The 21,931-nt window shown below is 32.0% G+C and overlaps 2 protein-coding genes and 1 long non-coding RNA gene across 20 annotated transcripts in view; 2 read left to right on the forward strand and 1 right to left on the reverse strand.

The window, feature by feature from the left end:
* LOC106069340 (piezo-type mechanosensitive ion channel component 2-like) overlaps positions 1-5,971 on the reverse strand; it is a 90,429-nt gene extending 84,458 nt beyond the window's left edge. For 10 of the 11 annotated variants that reach the window (XM_056035336.1, XM_056035335.1, XM_056035334.1 and 7 more), the window contains exons 1-3: positions 5,812-5,970; positions 4,817-4,926; positions 4,329-4,424 (exon numbers count right to left, since the gene is read on the reverse strand). In XM_056035336.1, the coding sequence (XP_055891311.1) occupies positions 4,329-4,424; positions 4,817-4,889 (169 nt within the window). In that variant the 5' untranslated portion in view covers positions 4,890-4,926; positions 5,812-5,970. Of the gene's footprint in view, positions 1-4,328; positions 4,425-4,816; positions 4,927-5,811 lie in introns of all 11 variants that reach the window. The other variant, XM_056035333.1, reaches the window with a different exon arrangement.
* A 2,166-nt stretch (positions 5,972-8,137) lies between these two features.
* LOC129927250 (uncharacterized) lies at positions 8,138-12,512 on the forward strand. 5 transcript variants are annotated; one of them, XR_008778879.1, is made up of 6 exons: positions 8,138-8,202; positions 9,645-9,787; positions 10,212-10,311; positions 10,555-10,654; positions 11,057-11,170; positions 11,837-12,512. It is a non-coding gene; the product is annotated as an uncharacterized LOC129927250 (long non-coding RNA). The 5 variants fall into 5 exon arrangements; XR_008778881.1 differs by lacking the exon at positions 8,138-8,202 and adding an exon at positions 8,380-8,395; XR_008778880.1 differs by lacking the exon at positions 8,138-8,202 and adding an exon at positions 8,795-8,811.
* Positions 12,513-14,804: 2,292 nt separating this feature from the next.
* On the forward strand, positions 14,805-20,881 carry LOC106069406 (uncharacterized). Of its 4 annotated transcripts, none has more exons than XM_013229063.2 (3): positions 14,805-14,932; positions 16,838-17,090; positions 18,076-20,881. In XM_013229063.2, the coding sequence occupies exons 2-3, from the start codon at positions 16,878-16,880 to the stop codon at positions 18,421-18,423; spliced, it is 561 nt and encodes a 186-aa protein (XP_013084517.1). In that variant the 5' UTR covers positions 14,805-14,932; positions 16,838-16,877; the 3' UTR covers positions 18,424-20,881. The 4 variants fall into 4 exon arrangements, with proteins under 4 accessions (XP_013084517.1, XP_013084522.1, XP_055891335.1 ...); XM_013229068.2 differs by having other exon boundaries at positions 14,823-14,920; XM_056035360.1 differs by having other exon boundaries at positions 14,831-14,912.
* Positions 20,882-21,931: the final 1,050 nt, after the last annotated feature.

Raw genomic sequence — 21,931 nt, forward strand, 5'->3', positions numbered from 1 at the left:
AAGCAAAGTTCTTTTGAGTCTAGTTTACTAAGATATACTGAGTGTTCCAAATGAATATCATGTGTAACGTCTAAAATAGAATCATCTTTTGTGGCAATGTCACGTATATTTAATTCATTTTCTCCAATAAGGTTCGATTATGTCCGGGAGGAGGGTCCAAAAGAAAAAGTAAGATCCTGGGTTCTAGTGCCATAATGGTCATCCACGCTACAACACTGGATAGAGTTCAGACAATGTCTCAAAGGATGCTGAAGTGTTTGCAACTCACGTGATCCACGCTACAGCACTGGATAGAGTTCGGACAATGTCTCAAAGGATGCTGAAGTGTTTGCAACTCACGTGATCCACGCTACAGCACTGGATAGAGTTCGGACAATGTCTCAAAGGATGCTGAAGTGTTTGCAACTCACGTGATCCACGCTACAGCACTGGATAGAGTTCAGACAATGTCTCATTGAAGTGTTGTTTGCAACTCATGTATGGAGCTAGTGAACGACAGGCACACACACAAGTTAAAGGATTCATATAACTGACAGTCCAGAAGGTTGCGGATACTTTATGAGCCTTGGCTATCCAACTTTACAACATAAAAAAAAAACTAGACAGATTCTAAATCTTACAATATTGCATTGATATCTATAGATATCTAACTAGATATAATCGATGCTCTATGGGCCGAACTAAAATGATAATCGAAAAAAAAAAATTTAAATCAATAGAACTGCTCAGTGTGCTCACGAAGAGTCGAGGGGGTAAATACTTACTTTATTTGTATACTCATTAGGAAGACATCTCAAACTAGTTCGTGGTGCCTCTTAAAAACAAAACCCGTGCTGAACAATTTGGGAAGCACTGACATTATTTGTAATCAACTCAGCATGTTACAACTTTTCTATGCCAGTTAACACGCATGTCTCACTGGATAAACCAAGAAAGGCAAGAATGACTTTTATTTCTAAGGCCTATCAATGATAAGCACTCCAAAAATAAAACATTGCTCTAGGAAAGAAAGGAAACCAAAAAACATTTTGAAAGATTGAAGCTCCAGAAACTTCAATGGAAGTAAAACGTTTAGGGTTCGGGTTACACACGAACTATTTCCACAATGTTTGTGTAGCTTAAAGGCGAAATACAAAGTGAACAGGAGAACTGGGAGGGTGGTTTGAAATTCCATTGATGAAGAATTTGCATCGATTTAATTATAGATAGGACGTATTTATCTTCCCTTTTGAAGTAAGGTCTGTAGTTCATAAGATATAGTTGCATTGACCAAGTTGGAGGATTCAAGAGGATGAGCAATTTAGATGAAGTGGTGTTTAACAAAGGGAGATAATGCAACTACGGGCCCATGGCTAGTCTGGACATTACCCATAGCTAATCAAGACATTTACAGAAAGTGATACGAAAGACGTCATGATACGAAAGACGTCATAATTTTTATTTACATTTGGAAACTATTTAAATCCAACGAAACGTTTGGCGACATCTATTATGACTGCTTATTATGGTCTAATTTCTTAATCGTACACATTTTGACAAGATCGCTAACTTTTCTATTTCAGCGTTTTTATAAATAAGGCAATGGCAGCAGAGAACACGGCTACAAGTGTAGCCTTCCCTTTTGTATCCCCAGTCTCAATTCTAATCAACTCAACAGAATGGGAAAGTCCGCCAATAAGACCGTGTGAAGTGAGGAAGTCAGAAGCTAATGTATGCAGGGCGCTAGGGGAAACTATGCAGGATATGAGCATCAAGCCGCATGATGTTTCAAAGTAGAACCTGGCAAATGTCAACTTCAATGAGCTTCGTTCATTGCTCATTTAACAAGAAGGGAATCGTGGTCTGTACTCGTGCAAGGTGTTAGTTGTTTTAATGTCAGAAAATAAGCACAAGTGTATTATGGAAGAACATATACGAACAAAGTAAACTCTAGATCTATATGCCAGGTTGAAACTAATATTACATCGGCCTTTAAACTAATTAAAAGAAAAGAAAAACATTTTTACAATTGAATGCCAACAATCAGAACTAAATTTGCTTGCGGGCCTACACAGAAATTCTTACATAATTTTTTCATAATAATTTTTAATCAGGCCAATGTATTGGTACAGAAAGTTGACAGCTTAGAAGCAATGACTATCACTTGGGTGACAGTAGATCTGTAGGCTGGTTTTAATGGGCTCACAGTTACGTCAACACATTAGGAAGTATCTACAAAAGGTTGCAACTTTCCCCCAATAGAAAAAAAAATAGAGACGCCAGATGTCACAAAATGAGTTGGCTGAGCCCAGATGTAACAGAGACGTGTAAACAGAGCATCGATTTTGTTGTTTCTAATACTCTTGTGTGAACACATACTGAATTAAAGTGCCGCTAATGACATAAATGTGTCATCATCCAAAAGTAATTATAACAATTGGTCCGAGATAAGTTAAGCCTACATAAAACAAACATCTTTGCATCCCTACTTAATCCTTGAATAGCGTAAACATTCAAGTGCGCTATCCGTCCCAACTTTCAGTTCTTCTTTGCTGGCTCTTGACAAAATTGATCTAGTCAGATACGGTTTAAAATAACAACGTATAATACACATCTAAAGGTTTAGCACTTTTGGAACAACTACTAATTCAATACAACAGTGAGAAAGGTGAAACGGAATTGAATTTGGAACAACTACAACAGTGAGAAAGGTGAAACGGAATTGAATTTGGAACAACTACAACAGTGAGAAAGGTGAAACGGAATTGAATTTGGAACAACTACTAATTCAATACAACAGTGAGAAAGGTAAAACGGAATTGAATTTGGGACAACTACAACAGTGAGAAAGGTGAAACGGAATTGAATTTGGAACAACTACAACAGTGAGAAAGGTGAAACGGAATTGAATTTGGAACAACTACTAATTCAATACAACAGTGAGAAAGGTGAAACGAAATTGAATTTGGAACAACTACAACAGTGAGAAAGGTAAAACGGAATTGAATTTCTGAGACTGCTTGATGGAGTCAGTTTAGTTGGACACGACCATGACTCTACCTTGCTTTTCCACTTTGCTCCCCCCTCCTCAACTGCAAACTAAAGGATGCCAATAGTTGATTGAACACACACACATTCATTCAGGAGGGGGGGGGGACCTAGAAAAGAGTACACCGGTGCATCGTAGCGTCTTTATGTATCGATTGGCGGGCGGGGGGGGGGGGACGCCATCCTAGACTGAATGGATTGTCACCATTGGACGCTGGCAGTGCTTGCCTATCAGACTCAATCAACCGTATGGCAGGTGTTTCAACCTCCTTTACTTTTTTTTTCCCCTCACACAGACACGGCAATTAACAAAGACCAGCCGTTCTATAAAGCAGAATTCGTAACTTGTGCAAACCTATATTCATGCCACTAATATAGATCTATAAATACAAAGGGCTGTAAAGATAAGGACATGCCAAATGACTTTCTTGATAGTCACATTTGATTTAAATGAAGAAATCACTAACCGGAACAATGTTCACTTTCATAATCTAAGCAACTGGTATTATAAACTGAAGTTGGAATTAAGCTTATGGTAGAAGAATGACAAATATGTTTTGTATGGCTTTTTTAAAATATTATTTTTATAAAGGCCCAGAAACAAAGTTTTTTATTCTTAATTGTATTTTAATATAGAAAAAGTGTTATTTAACAAAAGAATGCAAAAAAGAAACAAATCTATTTATTTATAGGCATCTAGCATTGTTTTATTTTCAACCCAACTTCTATGCTCTTGAGATATCAAGATCTAGTTTTTCACACTAGATCTCATTTCTTTTAGTGCTGAATGGTTTAGTTTCATGGACTATCAAAGTATCCATAATGCTTATATAATTTCTTTTGCATGATCCATGAAGCACATAGATCTAATGAATTCTAAATGAAAACCTTTAAATGACCAAGTCCCAAGATGTTTGATAACATAAGGTTTCTACATTAATTTTTCCATTGCTATTATTGGGTTGCTTTTTGTTAAAGTTGTTGTTGTTAAGGCTAATTGTTACATAGTCAAAGTTTCAAGTTTTGCAATGTTTCTGATCATGGACTATTTCAACCATTTTAACAAGTACAAACATCCTTGAAAGAACAAAGTGTAAATTTTCTATTAAATATAACTTTACTGGACTGTCAACCAGTCTTGGCCTGCCTCTATAATCAGAATTGTGATCCATTAATACTTTGGGTCATCTATGAACTTGAGCCCTTTAAGTGTCTAGCTTCGGATAACATACAATAACTGAGCCACTTTTATGGCGACAATTATAGTTAATAAAGCTATATATACTATACAAAGAACTAACCTCTCATTGTTACTCGATTTGGAATCGGTAGCAGTGGGGATACTAGTAGACATGCTAAATACATCAATGATATTCCATTGAAACGAACTACTGATGCTGAAAAATAAAATAAAATAAAAGTTATTAATTAAATTTTATGTTCATTATTAGATTTGTTTTTCATCGAATGGATGAATAAAGATAGAATCGTTTTAACTTTCCTTATTAATTGCTTTATTTTATCAGATCAAAAGCACAGCCTTTAGGTACTTCATGTCTTTAAATAATTTGATAGAATTTAGCTTTACAAGTCACAAGTAGAAAAATGAAAACACAGAACAGATTGAATCAAACATTTTTATTCTATCTCTGAAGGCTAAACAACTTATTTAATAAGGTAAAAATATATGTTTGAAAAACACTTGCCTGTAGTTTTGATCAAACAAAAATCATATCTGTCTCTATTAGTTTATTAAATGATACAATGAAAACTTTTCAATAAAACTTACCTCCTAATAAAATGATAGGCAGAATTATTCTGAACTGCAAATAGCCAATTACTCGAATGGCTTTTGTAGGCATTTTTGTTGAGATGTCTTTATATCTCTTCCTGACAAATCTAGTCATAAAATAAGTCACTTTTAGACTACACTATGACTATTAATAACAATATAATTTATTTTAAATACAGGGTAACAGTGAATTGCTGAATAGTCTGTACATCAGTCATCTAGAGTCTATAGCATTAATAACAATATAATATATATTTTAAATATAGGGTTTACACTTAATAGTCTAGGTACATCAGTCATCTTCTAGAGTCTATGTCTACTCTATACTATAGTGTAGATCTAAATTCTAGATCTAGAATCTAGTTCTAAGTTCGAAGACTAAGACATAGAACAGTAGAGTAGAGGTCTGTAAGATTAAGTTTTTATCTAAGACTCTAAGTCAATAAGTCTTAGAGATCTACTAGATTTAGATCTAGAATCTAAGACACTAGTGACTAGATTGTCACTAGATTAATCTAGATCTTTATCTTATACTTATAGATCTATAATAGATCTATTTTTTTTTTTTTCTATATTGACTAGATAGATATAATAATACAGATTTTGATATACATCTACTTCAAAAAAGAACTCTTGAGTGTGAGAGTCTAGCTAGATTACTGTATTTAACTTTAACTGTACTAGTGTACTAGTCACTAGTGTATATTCTGTATAGATGTGTATTTCTAGACTAGATTACTAGATCTAGATCTAGATCAAATACTTATTAAATACTAAAATAGTACATTATTAGACTCACTATAAAGTATACTATAGTCATAGTAGGCTAAGTGTCAATAACTTGAATAAGAGTAAGACTGAGTAAGAGAAGAGCACTGATTAAGTGATTTACTAAACTTTCATTAATTAAGTTCAAGTTGCTTGACTTGAAAGATTCTAATCTTAAATCTAGATAGAATAGATTATTCTAGATCTAGATCTATCTCAATTACCTTTTCAAAGTATTTCACATATCGTTTGTTTTATATCTAGACCTCGTATTCTCTATTTCCAAAAATGCAATATATTGAGAAACAAATGAGTCTATTCAATAAAGTCCAGAAAGAAAACAACAAACAAGAGGCTTGCACACAGCAAAAAAAAAAATTCAGAAGTATATTTTCTGGTCTGTCTAATTAACAAAAGCTACTCAAATAGCAGCGGGGGAAAGGGTATAACTTGTAATAATGAAAATACAATTTATAATTATAATACATTATATTAAATCAACTCTGGTCTAAATTTAATTAAGCATTGGGAAAATGATAAAAACGGCATGACTAGATCTAATAATGGTCTCAAATCTATTAAGGAGTTTTTAATATCCTTATTGCCTTATTAACATGCATGATTTGATTTAGATTGACACATGAATTGTGTAGGACGTAATAATATTCTTTTTTTGTAAGTAACGTCTGTAATATATAATAATAATATGTAATATATAAGATAATAGTTGTATGACTCTATATTATAACCAAGATTGGCAAGATCTATAAAATAAAAACATAATACATATAGGCCTACGTAATAATAACTAGGCTATATACCGTATAGCCTATATAACCGCTGGTGCTCTGCTACAAATAATTCTTTGTAGGCCTAATGAGCTAGTTTTTTGAGTGTTTTTTTTTTTTTTTTTTTTTGTGTGTTTAAAAAAGAATATATGAAGCCATGTAGGATATGTTCGATCTCTATTATAGATAATATAATATTGCAGCAATTAAGTGAGTGAAAGCCGGACATTTTCAAATTTAGCTGTATTTTGGCTGTCAGGCGATAGATATGCCATTTTAAAAAAGAAGGACATGTTCTCCTTTTGCAGGACAACTGGTAGCACAAGTTTTGGTGTCATTTAAAACTGTTTTATTTAGACAAATTTTGGTACCCTAATTATATGACCAATACCCAATTTTTGAAGAGCTGTAAAGAGAATATCAAGTACCAATTAATAGTTTTAAATACCTTAATTGGATCAATTGTCTCGGGTGAAGGAACCAACCTGAACTACTGGCCAGAATTGCACAGTCCACGGCAGCAGCACATGTAAAACTCAGAACAATCTGGAAAGATAAAGGCATAGCACTCAATACTAAAAATCAGACTTGGACTTCCACATGATCTGTCTCAGAAAAAATACTGAATGTTATATTGCAAGAAAAAAAAATATGAGACTGAAGTTCTTCGAAGAGGGGCCTGCAAAGAACCACACAATCCTGATGCAGTCCCAGCTGCGATGGGCAGGCCACATCTACAGAATGGAACTCCCGCATCCCTAAACGACCCCTGCATGAGGGAAGGAAAGCGCTCCAGGGATACCCTCAACACTTCTCTGGAAGCCTTCAGCATTGAGCTGCCACCTGGGAGAAAATTGGCGTATAAATTGCGGAGGACAAGAGAATTTAACAGCACTGGCAGAAGAAAAGCGTCAGAGAAAAAAAGCAAGGCCAATGACACAAGCTCCAGCTGAAATAACTTGCACAGTGTGCAGCCAAACATTCCGGGCTCACATTGCTACATGAGAAGGCACAAAACCCCGGTGTTTTCAGCCCTTAACCACAAAAATGGTCATCATCGAACCACGATGGACGAACTATAAATAAAACCAGACTGATGTGCTCATTGCCCTATAAACAAAGCCCCATCGAAACCATTCTGGCGCGGTGTGGGGTAATAAGGTTTCATTGGGTAGATTGACCTACTTACAATCGCCCCTATAAAAACGTTAACGGATCGGTGTGGGATTTTAGTTATTGGGCCGTTAACGTCTTTCCGCTTTCGTGCCGGTGTGGGATTTCCCCAATCACGCCAGAACCAACATGATGAAATCTTTATTATAACATAAAAAACAATATTATGATGTTTTAAAATGTAGTATTAATCGTCTTAAAGCTAAATGTTGCTTTGAATCCTTTTTGTAAGTAATATAAAGATTTAAAAAAAAAATTAATTAGGGTTCTATTGGGAAAATCCCTAACTGGAATAGTGAAGTTTTACCCGTATGGGCCCAATGCAGACTTTTCGTAATCAAATAGTGTATGTGTGTGTGTGTCTGATTTTTTAATGTGCACACTAAAAAAATATATCTATATCTAGTAATATTTAATCACACATATAATCTAAAGTTAAAGGAGAACATATTTGTTTTTTTGTTGTTTTTTTTTTTAGATTTAGATTTAAAAAAAAAAGTTTTATACATTTTAACATTTTTTTTGACCAATGAAAAAGAAGCATTTATTTCTTTTAAGCTCGCGATATTCGGCACAAACTGGATTATTCAGTCTTCACTATAGAACGTACACACGTGGATCAAATTAGAGCTAGCTAGATCTGGATCTAAATCTGTTAAGTTATTAGTTATACTACAAGTTATAGAGCTATAGTCACTCTAGGTCTAGTCAATCTAGACTTTCATTAATATAATAGATCTATTATAAATAATTATATGAGCTGTACTTCTTGATATCAATGCATATGTTCTTCAACATGGCAGCAATCATGAGCAATGGCAGCAGCCATGGAAATTAAATTGGAATGGTCGTAACTTATAAGTTAAAGTCTTAAACTTAAGCCTATCACAAGTACAGATCATCATCAGATGACGAATCACTAACAGATCTAATCTAGATAGTAGATTAGGTCTAGACTTAGAATAGATATATCTAGATAATCTAGAATGCTAAGAATCTAGAGATAGATCTCTCTAGACTAGTTTTATTATAATATCTAATAGTAGTAATAGGCTACTAGATCTAGTACGATATAATATTATTAATATATATATTATATCTAGACTTGAGACCTATTAAATCTAGATCTAGACGACTTAGCTTAAGTGATTAACATGCATGCGTTATGACTAGATTTACTATTTAGATCTAGATCTAGAATAGATTCTAATCTAGATTCTAGAATCTACCATGAAATGCATCTGCAGCATAGAATTAGATTTAGTTAAGGACTTACTAGATCTAGATCTTAAATCTAAATCTACTACCTTTTAACTTTTAGGGCAGAATATTAGATCTAGTCTATATGCCTATCTAGTCACGTAACTGTAAACTAATACTTAGAATTAGGACTTTGGACACTTTGGTATATTAATATAATAATTATTATACTCATAGTACTCATACTCATACTCATATAGATTTTAGTTCTATTCTAATTCAAATATTTTGAGGTTAGAAAAAATTGACCTAGACTTATAAGATATACTAAGACTTAGTAAACTTAGATCTAGATCTAATAAAAGATAGTCTAGAATAGTCTAGATTCTAAATCTAGAATAGATGTTACTAATGTTAGTTGTTATTAGAAAATTTAGTAGATATAGAATAATATTTAATATATTGTTAATACAGACTAATCTTTAATTTTTTCATACTATAGGCGATAGGTCATTTAGATTACATAATTCTAGATCTAGTAACTAGTTATAGTCATAGACCTATAGTGGTCCTATAGACTTATATATATTATAATCTTATAATATAGGCCTAGATATTTACTTTGTAGAGACTAATGTACAATATTAGGCCTACACTCCAGATCTTGACAATCTAGTCTAGAGTTTAGAATGTTTAAATTTACACAAATAAATAAAATCAAACGTTTATATTGGTTTTAAAATCAGATATTGAGATATGTCAAGAAAAATATGTATATATATAGTATATCTATATAATAGACTAACGCCACTAACGGCTAACCCTATAGCTGCTATAGACTATAGCCCTATATTGACATTTTTTTTTTTTTTTTTTTTTTATAAATGTTCCTTCAGAGTTGAAGATATCTACTTGGTAGTCTAAACCTCAAAGGAGCTTAGGGAAGTGATGGCAGTTGCAGGGTATGAACCAGACGACCATTCAGAGACCAACGAGGCGACCAAACAGTCCATCGTGCATACCACATAACCAGGTCCAGGTAGCGTTAGATCTTTATTCACCAATACTCAATATATGTTAGATTTTATTTTTTGTAAATTTTAAAGACTCTAGGCTCTATGTAATAGAATTAAATAGATCTATACAGATCTAGAAATTCTAGATCTATAAACTAGACTTAACTAGACATAGATCTAGATTATATTTAGATCTAGCTAGAATATCTAGAGGTCTTAATACTAATTATTATATTATACATTTTTCTACAATTTGATCTAGGATTCATTCTATAGGCTTAGCTAAGGGTTAGGCTTTTTAAAATTTCATTGTGTGGATACTGTTAAAGAAAAAATACAGATTCTCATCATTAGGCTATAGCAACAGTTTTTCTTATACACCATACCATAAACATTTCAGGATTTGTCTTTATTGTAATTTTATTTTGTTTGTATTTTTTTTTTTAGAATGTCAGTTTTCTTTAAGGGCAGCTGACAATAAGAATTGTCTATGTATGCACTACAGATGCTGTTCAATATCTTTTCATGAGGAAGCCTGCTCATAAAGGTACGAAGAATAAATTTTTCTTTAAGATTACTGATCAGTGACACCCCATTCCCCCAAACCAAATGAAAATTTTAATGAGATCAGGTTAGGCTTTTTAAAATTTCATTGTGTGGATACTGTTAAAGAAAAAATACAGATTCTCATCATTAGGCTATAGCAACAGTTTTTCTTATACACCATACCATAAACATTTCAGGATTTGTCTTTATTGTAATTTTATTTTGTTTGTATTTTTTTTTTTAGAATGTCAGTTTTCTTTAAGGGCAGCTGACAATAAGAATTGTCTATGTATGCACTACAGATGCTGTTCAATATCTTTTCATGAGGAAGCCTGCTCAAAAAGGTACGAAGAATAAATTTTTCTTTAAGATTACTGATCAGTGACACCACCACCCCCCCCCATACCAATTGAAAATTTTAATGAGATCAAATCGATTAAATAAAAAAAATGTAAAATAAATGTTAATCTTGTGAAACAATGTTCGAGAGCAATATCTTCAGCTTTTTGTCATTTCACTGAGATTTAAGTTCATTATTAATTTGCATAAAAAATTATAATGAACATTTATACAATGAAAATAGGGCCTACATAGAATTGTTTTTGACCTAATGTCATTATATAGCAACAATCCTTTTTGTATACCTTACCTTGAACATTTTGTGTTTTGCCTCTATTGTAATATTATTTTTTTTTGCATTCTTTAAACATTTTTTAAGTTTTTATTTTTTTATTTTTTTTTAACAGATCGCCACATTTTCTTTAGGGGAAGTTGACATTAATCTTTTAGGTTAATAATAACCTATGCATGCAGTACAGATGCTGTTCATCATCTTTTCATAAGCAAGCCTGCTCAAGAAGGTAAGAATTAAATTTTGCTTTTAGATTACTGATCAGCAATCTGAAAGAAAATTGTTAATGGGATGGAATTGATTAAATGTAAATAAAGAAATGCTATCCTAATTTTGAAATATGCTGGTTGTGGTTTTTTTTTTTTTTTGTTATGTTTTTTTTAAGTTTCACTGTGATAATTGTTTATTTTAATTCTAGAATAACTTTTCAGCCAACTTATTTTTAAAATTACCATAGAACTCTAATTACAACAGAATATAGTTGTATTAGTAAGAGCCTGTGATAAAGTTAATATAAATAAATTGGACAAAATATAATATTGAATGAATTGAAGCCTAGTTCGATCTAGTCTGCCATTGCACTTTTAGCATAGTCAAATACCAGTGCCACATTTGCTGACACCAATTCATAACATTTAATTTAAGGAGAAGATTGAACTCCAAATTTTGAAATACCATTAATTTTTGTGTTGCTTAATAGGCTTTAGAAGCAACCTAATTTTTGAGCACCGTTTATCATCAAGGGCTGGAAATATAGCTGTTAAATAGTATGTCCACATAGATAAATGTAAGGTCTTCTGATGTTTAATTGTTAGATTCTTTTTATTATTAATACAGCTTGAAGTTAGTTTTATTACATGACTATAATATTTATTTGTTTGTTTGTTTGTTCCAGCTGCTGCATGGAAGTCAAAATATGAATTATTGCCACCAGTCTTGAAATCAGCTTGTAAAGAATGCTAAGAATTGAATGAAAATGCTGTCTTGATATCTTGTTTGCGCTGTTATATTTGTCTTTTGTGTTGGTTAATTATTCCATGAATAAAAAATAAAAAAAAGTTAATTGTGTAAGTTTGATTTAAGAATAAATGATCAGAGCATGCAAGTCTTATATAGTATGTTACCAAAAATTGTATTGTTTGCTAGTGTTCAAACCCAAAAATGTAATTTAACTTGTCCATTACTTTATAAATATGTTGACATTATAGCTAGATGTATATAGAAATCATGCACTGATTCAATTATTATAATTTCCAAACAATTATGTCAAATAATTCTATTGCTAGATCTAATTCATCAGTGTGAAAGTAGACCTATGTAAAAGGTTAAAAATCTCATACTAAACCATTGAGCTGCATTTGAACAAAAAGGGCATTATAAACAAAAAATCACTAATGAATTTGTTTTAAACTACAGTATTGAAAAACATTAAAGATTATTCCTAATTAAGCCATAATAAAATTTAATGACTGAACCATCGGAGACAGTATTTGCATGATAATACCTAATTGAGCCCTAATAAATATTTCAGTTACTAAACCATTAGGGCCAGCATCGGACCTATAATGGCACAATAAGGGTTATCCCTAATTGAACCCTAATTAATATTTCAATTACTAAACCATTAGGGCCAGCATTGGACCGACAATGGCACAATAAGGGTTATCCCTAATTGAACCCTAATAAATATTTCAGTTACTAAACCATTCAGGCCAGCATCGGACCGATATTGGCACAATAAGGGTTATCCCTAATTGAACCCTAATTAATATTTCAGTTACTAAACCATTAGGGCCAGCATCGGACCGGTATTGGCACAATAAGGGTTATCCCTAATTAAACCCCAATGAAAATCTCAGTTACTAAACCATTGGGGCTAGTATGGGCTTGATTAGGGCGCGATTCTGGAAATCCCTAATGAATCCGGAAGTGGGTTTACCCATTCTGGGCCGATATTGGCACGATTAGGGTAGCCCGTATTGGTCCCTTATGGGAACCTAATGACGCCAATGTGCAAACGGTATGCGCGCCCATTAGGGCGCGATTTGGGCTATTTAGGGCTGCAATTAGGGCAAAGGGGGATAACCCTAATTAAAACTGATACTGGGCCGTAATGGGCATGTTTATAGGGTGGTTACGGCTGCATTCTTATATGCTTGTGAATCTTGGACGCTGACAACAGATCTCGAGAATGGAACTGTAAAAAGATCCGAGGCATCACTTACAAAGACCCCATCACAAATGAATAGATTAGAAACAGGATTTATACAGAAATTGAACCCCACGATGACATGAACTTAAACTCTCTGGCCACATCATATAAGGTCCTCAGGGCTCGCAAAGACCTTCCTTCAGGGAACATTACAATGAAAAGAAGAAGAGACATACAGAGAAAGCGATGGGAAGACAACATAAAAGAATGAACAGAAGCATATCATTGAATGAAATTCTATCCAAGGCAAAAGATATTTCCACACTTTCTTATATTGTTTATATATTGGAAAGGTGGAGGGCGATGCCTACAATAAGTGTTTTCATTTAACCATCCCTCCATGTGTCTCGAAGAATAAGACTCAAAAAGAGTATGGTGATTGCAACATAGGCGAATATTGATGAAAAAGCTGTCTGGGTGGTGGAGGGCGGCCGCCCTTTCTTAACAACCCAAATCTTTTGGGCGGGTGAGGGGGCGTCGTATTTTGTGAAAAAAACAACACATTTATGGTAAAATTGTTAGACTTTTGTAAATCATTTATATTTATTGAGACTTTCAATACACTTTTGTATTGTGTCGCTAATGGGAAAAAAATTCAATCATTAGTAAATCTAAAATTAGGGGAGAGGACCAAATAAATAATGTCCATTTTACCACCCATGTTTCCGTCATAATTAACCGACTCTTAAAACAAGATAGTCAAATATTGCAAGAATGAATGCATAATTTCGCACGTTCTACGTTTTTTAAAACCTTAACATTAATTATTAGTTATAATAAGTCAAAGAAAGTCTTTTTTTTTTTAGAAGTTTGAAAGACTACTTATATGTGCATTATAAAATGAAGTTTTATATATAGGCCTAAGTGTTAAAGTAAATTAATTGTTTTGGTATAATTCCTTTATAAACTTCCCTCCCTCTATCAGTACTTCTTAACAAGCTCGGCACGACGACATGCTAACCATGCCTAATTAGGCCTAAATTAAGAGGTGTCGTTAATATTCTTTAGAAAATCTTCAATAAGACTGACTAAGCACGTTCTTTTGAAGAATCTAGATGTTTTTCAATAAGTTTTCTCCAACGCGACCTTACCCGTCTTAGTCACGAAGAAGCGAATCTAGCGTCGAACTTAACGTACTTTTGGCGTACGATATTTTGCTTGGCCAAAAGGTGCCTTAATTGCTTGTTGGTCTTGTATGACATCCTATTAACTATCCCTTAGTCTGTTGGACAGTTTGGGGCACCACGCAAGATTTGTCGACCATCTTTCTTCATTCCTCTCTGTCTCTTGCTCTAGCCAGAACCTCTTTCAATGGCAGGCCCGTCCATTCTTTTATGTTTTCTTCTTTTCCTGAAGTTCCCTGAAGGAAGGTATTTGCAAGCCCCGAAGACCTTGTAATATGGCCATAGATTTTTAGCTTACTTTTTTTTTTTACGACACAAGGAGCCATGTAGGCCTATAAACAATGAATCGGGATATAATATATATATATATGTATATATATATATATATATATATATATATATATATATATATATATATATATATATATATATATATATATATATATATATATATATATATATATATATATAATTTACTTTTCGGTAATTAGATTTTCCAGTTTCAGATATTTTTTGTTTTCAATCACCAAGATTCATAATTATGTCCCCTAAGTAGAATCTACTATACTACTAATACTACTATTTAGATCTAGTACTATTATTACTAGACTATATAGTATAGACAGAGATCTACAGTTACTGAGTTAGAATAGATGTACTAAATAGATATATAGATCTAGATCTATTAAAGTGTTACATTTTAGAGAGGTCTAGATTCTAGTAGATCTATTCTATAGATCTACTTCATCTAGTACTCAGATCTACATAGTTACATAGCCGACACATAGTCACATACTATTACAATTACATACATAGTTAACATAGTCATAGTGTAACATTAACATAGAGTCTAGGTCTAAATAAATTGACTCTAAATTTAAATCTATTCTAGCTAAAAGTAGTAAAAGTTAAAGTGGGTTTTATTAAATAAAATAAAAGACAGTGACTTGAGTGACTGACACTGACAGTAACATCATTGACATTCATTAATCATTAAGACATTATTATGATTCATAAGATAAGATAGTATTACTATTAGTAACTATAAACTGTATTAGATAGCAAGCTATAACTAGTCTAATAGTAACTCTATAGTATAACTATACTATTAATTAATATAACTATAACCTAATTATTATTAGACTATAAGTCACTATAGACTATTGTCTACTATATGACTATATTCTATATAATATATAATATACTAATATACTTATACCATATACGCCTAGAGGCTAGTGGTCTCTAGTTCTACTCTAGAAATAAATCATAAATAATACTAATTACTATTACGTCTCTATTGTATATAGTTATACTCATAGTAATATAATAATTATACTATAATTATAAACTCTAGTACTCTCTAGAGTCTCTACTATTTTTAGTATATTTATTAGTCACTATATGCTGTTCGTATCCGATCTGATTCAATTCTTAATGTGATACTGATACTATTGTTTATATAATAAATAAATCTGCTCCCCTAAGGCGGCCTACGCCTAAGCTGTCAGAAGTTATTGCCTTAATAATTATAATTTTGTTCAAATTATCAATACATTTATAATATAGATCTATATAATAATATATTATAAAAATATCTAGATCTGGGCCTGGGCTCTATTTAATCTTATTTAGATTGTCAAGTGTAGGCCCCTATAATGAGGTTATATATTATGTCAAAACTGCATGCTATAAAAGTAGTTCATTATTTTTGAAACTTATAACTAAAACGGAGTTCATATTAAAATTCTTTTTTAAAAACAACATTTCAATCAGTATTCTATTCAATGAGTTAGTTAAAAAATGGAAAATATATTTTATAATGATCCATTGACACTTATATCTGACCTTAGATGCAGATTTTTTGTACCAATGTGTGAATGAATGAAGTTTGAGTGATCAATGAAGAAGTCCATGACCTTTTTTAAAAAGTTACCTCCCCTGAAGTTTTTCATAGAAAAGTGGTGTAATTTTTTGAAAATTTAAAAAAACTAGATGGTTCACTTTCGGAAAAGAAAAAAGTAGCCGTTGGATCAGAACTTTGAATGATCTAAAATATTATGATATCCTATCTAAACGGGACGGACGGACAGACAGGCCACACAAAACTAATAGCAACTTTTCCCCTTTCAGGGGCCGCTAAAAAACAAAAACAAAATCCAATTATGGTTAACAAATAAAGACCATTATATTTTTAAAAAGTGAAAACTCTTCAGCAACATTAATAAAAATTAAAAAAATACTAGAAACATATTTGAATAAGATACTTTTAAATTAGTGTATAAAAGTATGCCAGCCCATATGTACTCCCCCCCCCCCCACACACACACACACAAAACAAAAGAAAACCCCCAGAAAATTTCTGGATCACCTGAACATGATCATCTCGATCTCAGCTTTATAAATCTAGCTACTTTCTTTTAAATATTTTCAAGCAAATGCATGTAGGTTAGGTTTCATTCCACTGAAGTTATAAAAATTGTAAAGCAAAAACTTGAGATAAATCCGATTCCCAAAGAAAGCACAAGTTTTAATGTTATTTTTTTCTTAACCTTTTCAGCTGATTATTATTCATTGAGATTTCTGTTCCTGTTTGCATAATGGCTAGACAATTGAGCACATCATTGTCAGATGGTTTGTTGGCATGGTCGGTACTTTACTTTATCTACCATGTCTTTTGGGTGAATTTCTTCGCTTGCATTGGTTTGGGAATTCAAGGTGCTGCTGCTGCAGTGGGTGTCATTAGATTTGCACAGAGTCGAATTGGAGGACAAGTGTATGACTATCACCAAATGTTGTCATGGCTTGCCCAGGTTTGTTACTTTTTACAAAGATAATATCAAATGATTTTTGTTACAATTTTTGTACATGTTGTTTCTCCCACAACCACTCTCAGATTAAGGTGAAACTTTTACACATTTATTGTACCTTATGAAACATGAATCAATACAAAAAATTAAATGATTAGTTATTTAATTATTGGTAATTTTTTTTTGTTTTGTTAATTATCAAAAAGGGAAATAAATGTCACTCATCAGAGATGAGGTTGTATTTTTGTAGTTATTCGCCTTTTAACAATTTGTAGAAGTATTTTCTCCCACTAACCATTCTCAAATCAATTTTTAAATTTTGTATAATTATTCATAATGGATGACAATACATGAATAAAAAATAACCAATTAGCTTATTAGTGATAATTTGTTTTATATAAAAATAGGAGCTTATTCCTGCAGTGTTGAAACATATTGCACTGATTTTCTCAGTTATTCCCCTTAAAAAAACTTTGATTTTTTTTCAAAGTTTTTAAACAATATTTTGCTTGTTAAGAATTACAATAAAATTACCAATAAAATTTTTCAGTTAATAGATAATATTCATTTTTGAGGTCATAATATAATCAACCTACAAAATCTGACACAATCATTCTACACTCTGTAACATGATAGTCTACTATTTATAGCATAATCACAGGGCTGGATGAGTCTATAGGCTACACAAGCTAAAGCTTAGGGCTCCCAATAAATATTTAGCACTGACATTTTATATCTGGACTTAATAAAGAGTCCCATGTCTCAAATAGCTTAAGGCCTTTTTAAGTCAAAATAGAGCACTGCATAGTCACAACAACCTGCAGCATATTCACCATAGTATGTGTAGCATACAACATCATTGAAATGAACCCATTATCAAATGACTTTGAAATTACTTGAGCATTTAGCTTTCATTTCATTTATTCCACTCACCAATGTCATAACTTCAATGATAATTTTACTATTCTAAATTTTTTTTTTTAAATAGGTGATGGGCCTACCCCTTCTGGCAGTAGGATTTTGCCACAAAGACCTGCCTATTATGATGAATTTGAACTTGATGATTATGATAGGTGTATTGATTGGATCAAGATTTCTAGCCTCTGGCATGAGACAAATGGCCGTACAGTCCTGCTCTGGATTTGCCATGCTTACCATAATACTGATCTGTCTGAGGTCTTGGAACATTTATGGTCTTCTGGCTACTGCTCTCTATGTCATCTCTGGCAAAGTAGTTGGTTCAGAGGGGAAAATGGGACCATTTTATAGAGTGGACATCTTGCATGTTGGCTTGGCCGTAGCCAATTACCTATTTACACTTGCCATGTCTGAATAACAAAAAAATACAGTGTCTATTGATTGGTGCTTCTATTGTAAGTAGCTTATAAAGTTACTAAGGTGTTTGTCTACACATTGAATCAAAAGATAGTTGTTTTCACGCAAGTTGTAGCATTTTGTAATATGAGCACTCATATCAAGCTATCTTTTAACTATGTTGATTATAATTTCAAAACTTATATATAGACATTTTTTTTTATCAAATGAAAAATTGCAGTTTTATAATGTAATATATAATGTATGCTTTACAATCTTTTACAAGTGTATGCATGTAGTGTGAGAGCTCTTGTAAAGTAGAGTTAATGGTTTTATATTAAATGTAGCCTTTATCTTGTGTGGCTTTCTATTGGTGTATAAATAATGGATGTTAGTTTGCACTATATTTTGGTTCAAATGCTTTAATTTGATGGCCAGCATGAATGTGATTCAGCAGCATTACTAGTGTTTAAAAATTCAAGGAAATATTGTGTAGTTTCCTTTTTTTTTTTTTTTTTTTTTTTTTAAGGTTTCATCTATCAAAGAAAGAAACTTTGAAAAAAAAAAAAAAAAAGCAAAAAGAACAAATATATACTAGGTGTCAAGAGATTGCGTTTAGCATTTTATAAAATACTAGAAAATGTAATATATTCAGAAGCACATCCAATCTGCTGCTTGACTTATGTTAAAGAATACTTTCATTTTCAATAATTTATCACTGGGGCAAAATGTCATCTCGTCTATAGTGCCAACTCCCAAAAATCTTATTTTCATCCCTAGCTTTTAAATTCTTTATGGTCACACCTTCTCAAGTCTGTAATGATTATTTTCTCAAATCAAAAAATGTATATACAGATACATCCCAAACAAATTGACTTTAAGCATGGGTTGATTATGTTGCCCTTTTATGAGCACATTTTTAGAGAGGCTTGTTAGTTTCTTCTTATGCAGGTGAATCATGCTGTTTGCTAATGATTGTCATATGATCCAGGATTTGAAGTGCTACAGCACAGGATTTATTAGATATAATTACATTATTGCAAAACAATCATTTCATAGACATTCAGTGCTGTCTCAGGTTCTGATTTTGTTTTTTCTTTTGGCATTTAGAGTGAACATGTTAGCAAAGCATTTCTTTTCTAGTCATTGAAATGTGTCGTGTAAAAGCACACCTCAGTTAGAGTGTGATAAAAGTAAACTATTTTTTTTTATAAGTTAGAATCATTGTTAGAGAGTTGATGTTACTTTTAGTAACAATGGAACAGACAAGATTATAACCAACTTATTAGAATACAACTTAAAATATGTTGTTCTTGGATTTTCTTTCGAACAAAAGTATAACAAATAAATTGAGCATTCCTATTTCAGTAGCTTTAAGCCGTTATACTTTTGTGTTGTACTTTCTTTGTTTGAATGAGTTGGTATTAATTTTGTAAACAAATATTAATTACAATTACCTATAGTCAATACATTCCTATTTTGGAAAAAATGAACTTCCTTTTGGTAGAAACAATTGGAAAGTATTTGTAAAATATACTCTTTGAGTTGATGTTAAAAATAGCTCCAAAAATCTCTACAATAAACATCCATATTAAAAGTTATAATAAATAGTTAATAAATAGTTGGATATCTGTAGGTTAACAAGAACTTGATATTGTTTCAAATTATTTTTTTTTTGCAATTACTTTTTCTTCCTATTGTGATCATACTTAAAAGTGCCAGTAAGTTTAGAGAGTCTCCACTGTATTTGTTTATTATTTGATTACTATTATTGAAATACTTTATGAAGTGAATTCTTTTCTGTAGCCAATTGTATGTTGCCTACAGCACAGATGAGAAGTCTAGTCTTTTATGAACTTCTTTTACTTTTCTCAAAAAGTTACAGCAGATCCTTTGGAGCTGTGTAGTAACAGGGAGGTTCTCTAGATCCTTTTTTAAAATCTCATTTCTTTCCACTAAACAAATTGAAGACGCTTTGGTTAAAAAAAGGAAAGGTGATAAATTTCTATTATTTATCAGTATGCAATTATCAAAAAAAAAAATTTGGGGGGGGGGGGGGGGGGGGACGAAGTTGATCCAAGGAATACTTCCATGGTTAGTATGATATAAGCTTGCAGTAAGAGCTTCAGCTAAAAACTTTTTGACCTTGAATTAGCTTAAGTAAATGAGCAAGTCTTTGAAAGTTTAAAAAGTCAATGGTAATATGAAAACTTATGTTTCTTTGTGATATCATCTCTAAGTGCACTGCTGATTTTTTAAATTTTTTTTTTAGTTTTTGTTTTTACAGTCTTTTTGTTTGATGAATGGTTTTAGATACAACTTTTCCATTCTGTACATATATTGTAGATATCTTTGTTCTTAAGTTAAAAAAAAAGAACTAGCTTGATAAAGTGCTTGCAAATTATCTATGATGTTTCTGCTCTTCCTTTGAACATTTAAGTTGTGATGGCCATAAATAAAATAATGTTTGGGATCTCGTTCTAGTTTTTTTTGGTTTGTTTTATCTTTTGTAGCCTTGATGTTAAACCAAAAACATTGAGAATGGTAGTTTAATAAATATATTTACATTTTTAAAAAATGATAACACATACTTGTGCAATATATTCTCTATATTTTAGTTTTTTATTTTTCAAAACAATATGACAATAAGCTAATCAAATATGACTTTTTTGTTTTGAATATACGTTTTTTTTTAATTTCTTTTTTTTTTTTTTTGTCTTCAAACATTTAGATCTTCTAATACTAACCTTTTTTTTTCTTTGTAAGTGTTTGTGATTTAGATCATGCTCTAGATCTAGCTTTCTATTTTTCAACTTTTGAAGCTCATTAAAACTAGTTAAATACAATTATTTTTTTGTTGCTATTTTTGTAACAGTTTAGTAAAACAACAAAGTGTTGTGTTTGTTTAGCATACTATTACAATACAATCAAACTACACACAATATTTTTGTTAATTAAAAAAAAAATTAAAATGCCAAAGAATTTGCTTTTTTTTTTTCACTTTTTACTTATAACAATTGCTATCTTTGTCATTACACTAAAGTAGGTCTATATAGAGTAGTTTGGTTATGGTAAAGCTTTTGTATTTAAATTTTCTGTAAATATATATACTAGCAGATACCCATGCAGTTGGATGGCTGCCTGGTCGTGCGGTTTGCGCGCTGGACTGTCATTCAGATTTATCGATGGTCCAGGGTTCAAACCCTGCCCGCTCCCATCCCCCGTCGTCCTGCGGGAGGTTTGGACTAGGAAGTAATTATCTTCAACTCTGAAGGAACATCCGAAACATGTAAAACATTTTACAAACAGTGCTAGGATTGAAATAGTTTATATATGTTTATTTTGCCCTTTACACTTTTTAATTCTTCAATAAAACAGCCTGCATTACGCCGCTCCCCCCCCCCCCCCCCAATTTTTTTTCTGGCCCCCCAATTCTATAAGATCACTTGTCTCTTTCATCCTGAAATCAAACGCCAGCAAGCCCCAAATATAGAGTATTTACAAACACTTCTTAGGCCCTTTAGTTGTTC

Source organism: Biomphalaria glabrata, chromosome 7 (assembly GCF_947242115.1).
Source record: "Biomphalaria glabrata chromosome 7, xgBioGlab47.1, whole genome shotgun sequence".
Taxonomy (NCBI): Eukaryota; Metazoa; Mollusca; class Gastropoda; family Planorbidae; genus Biomphalaria; species Biomphalaria glabrata.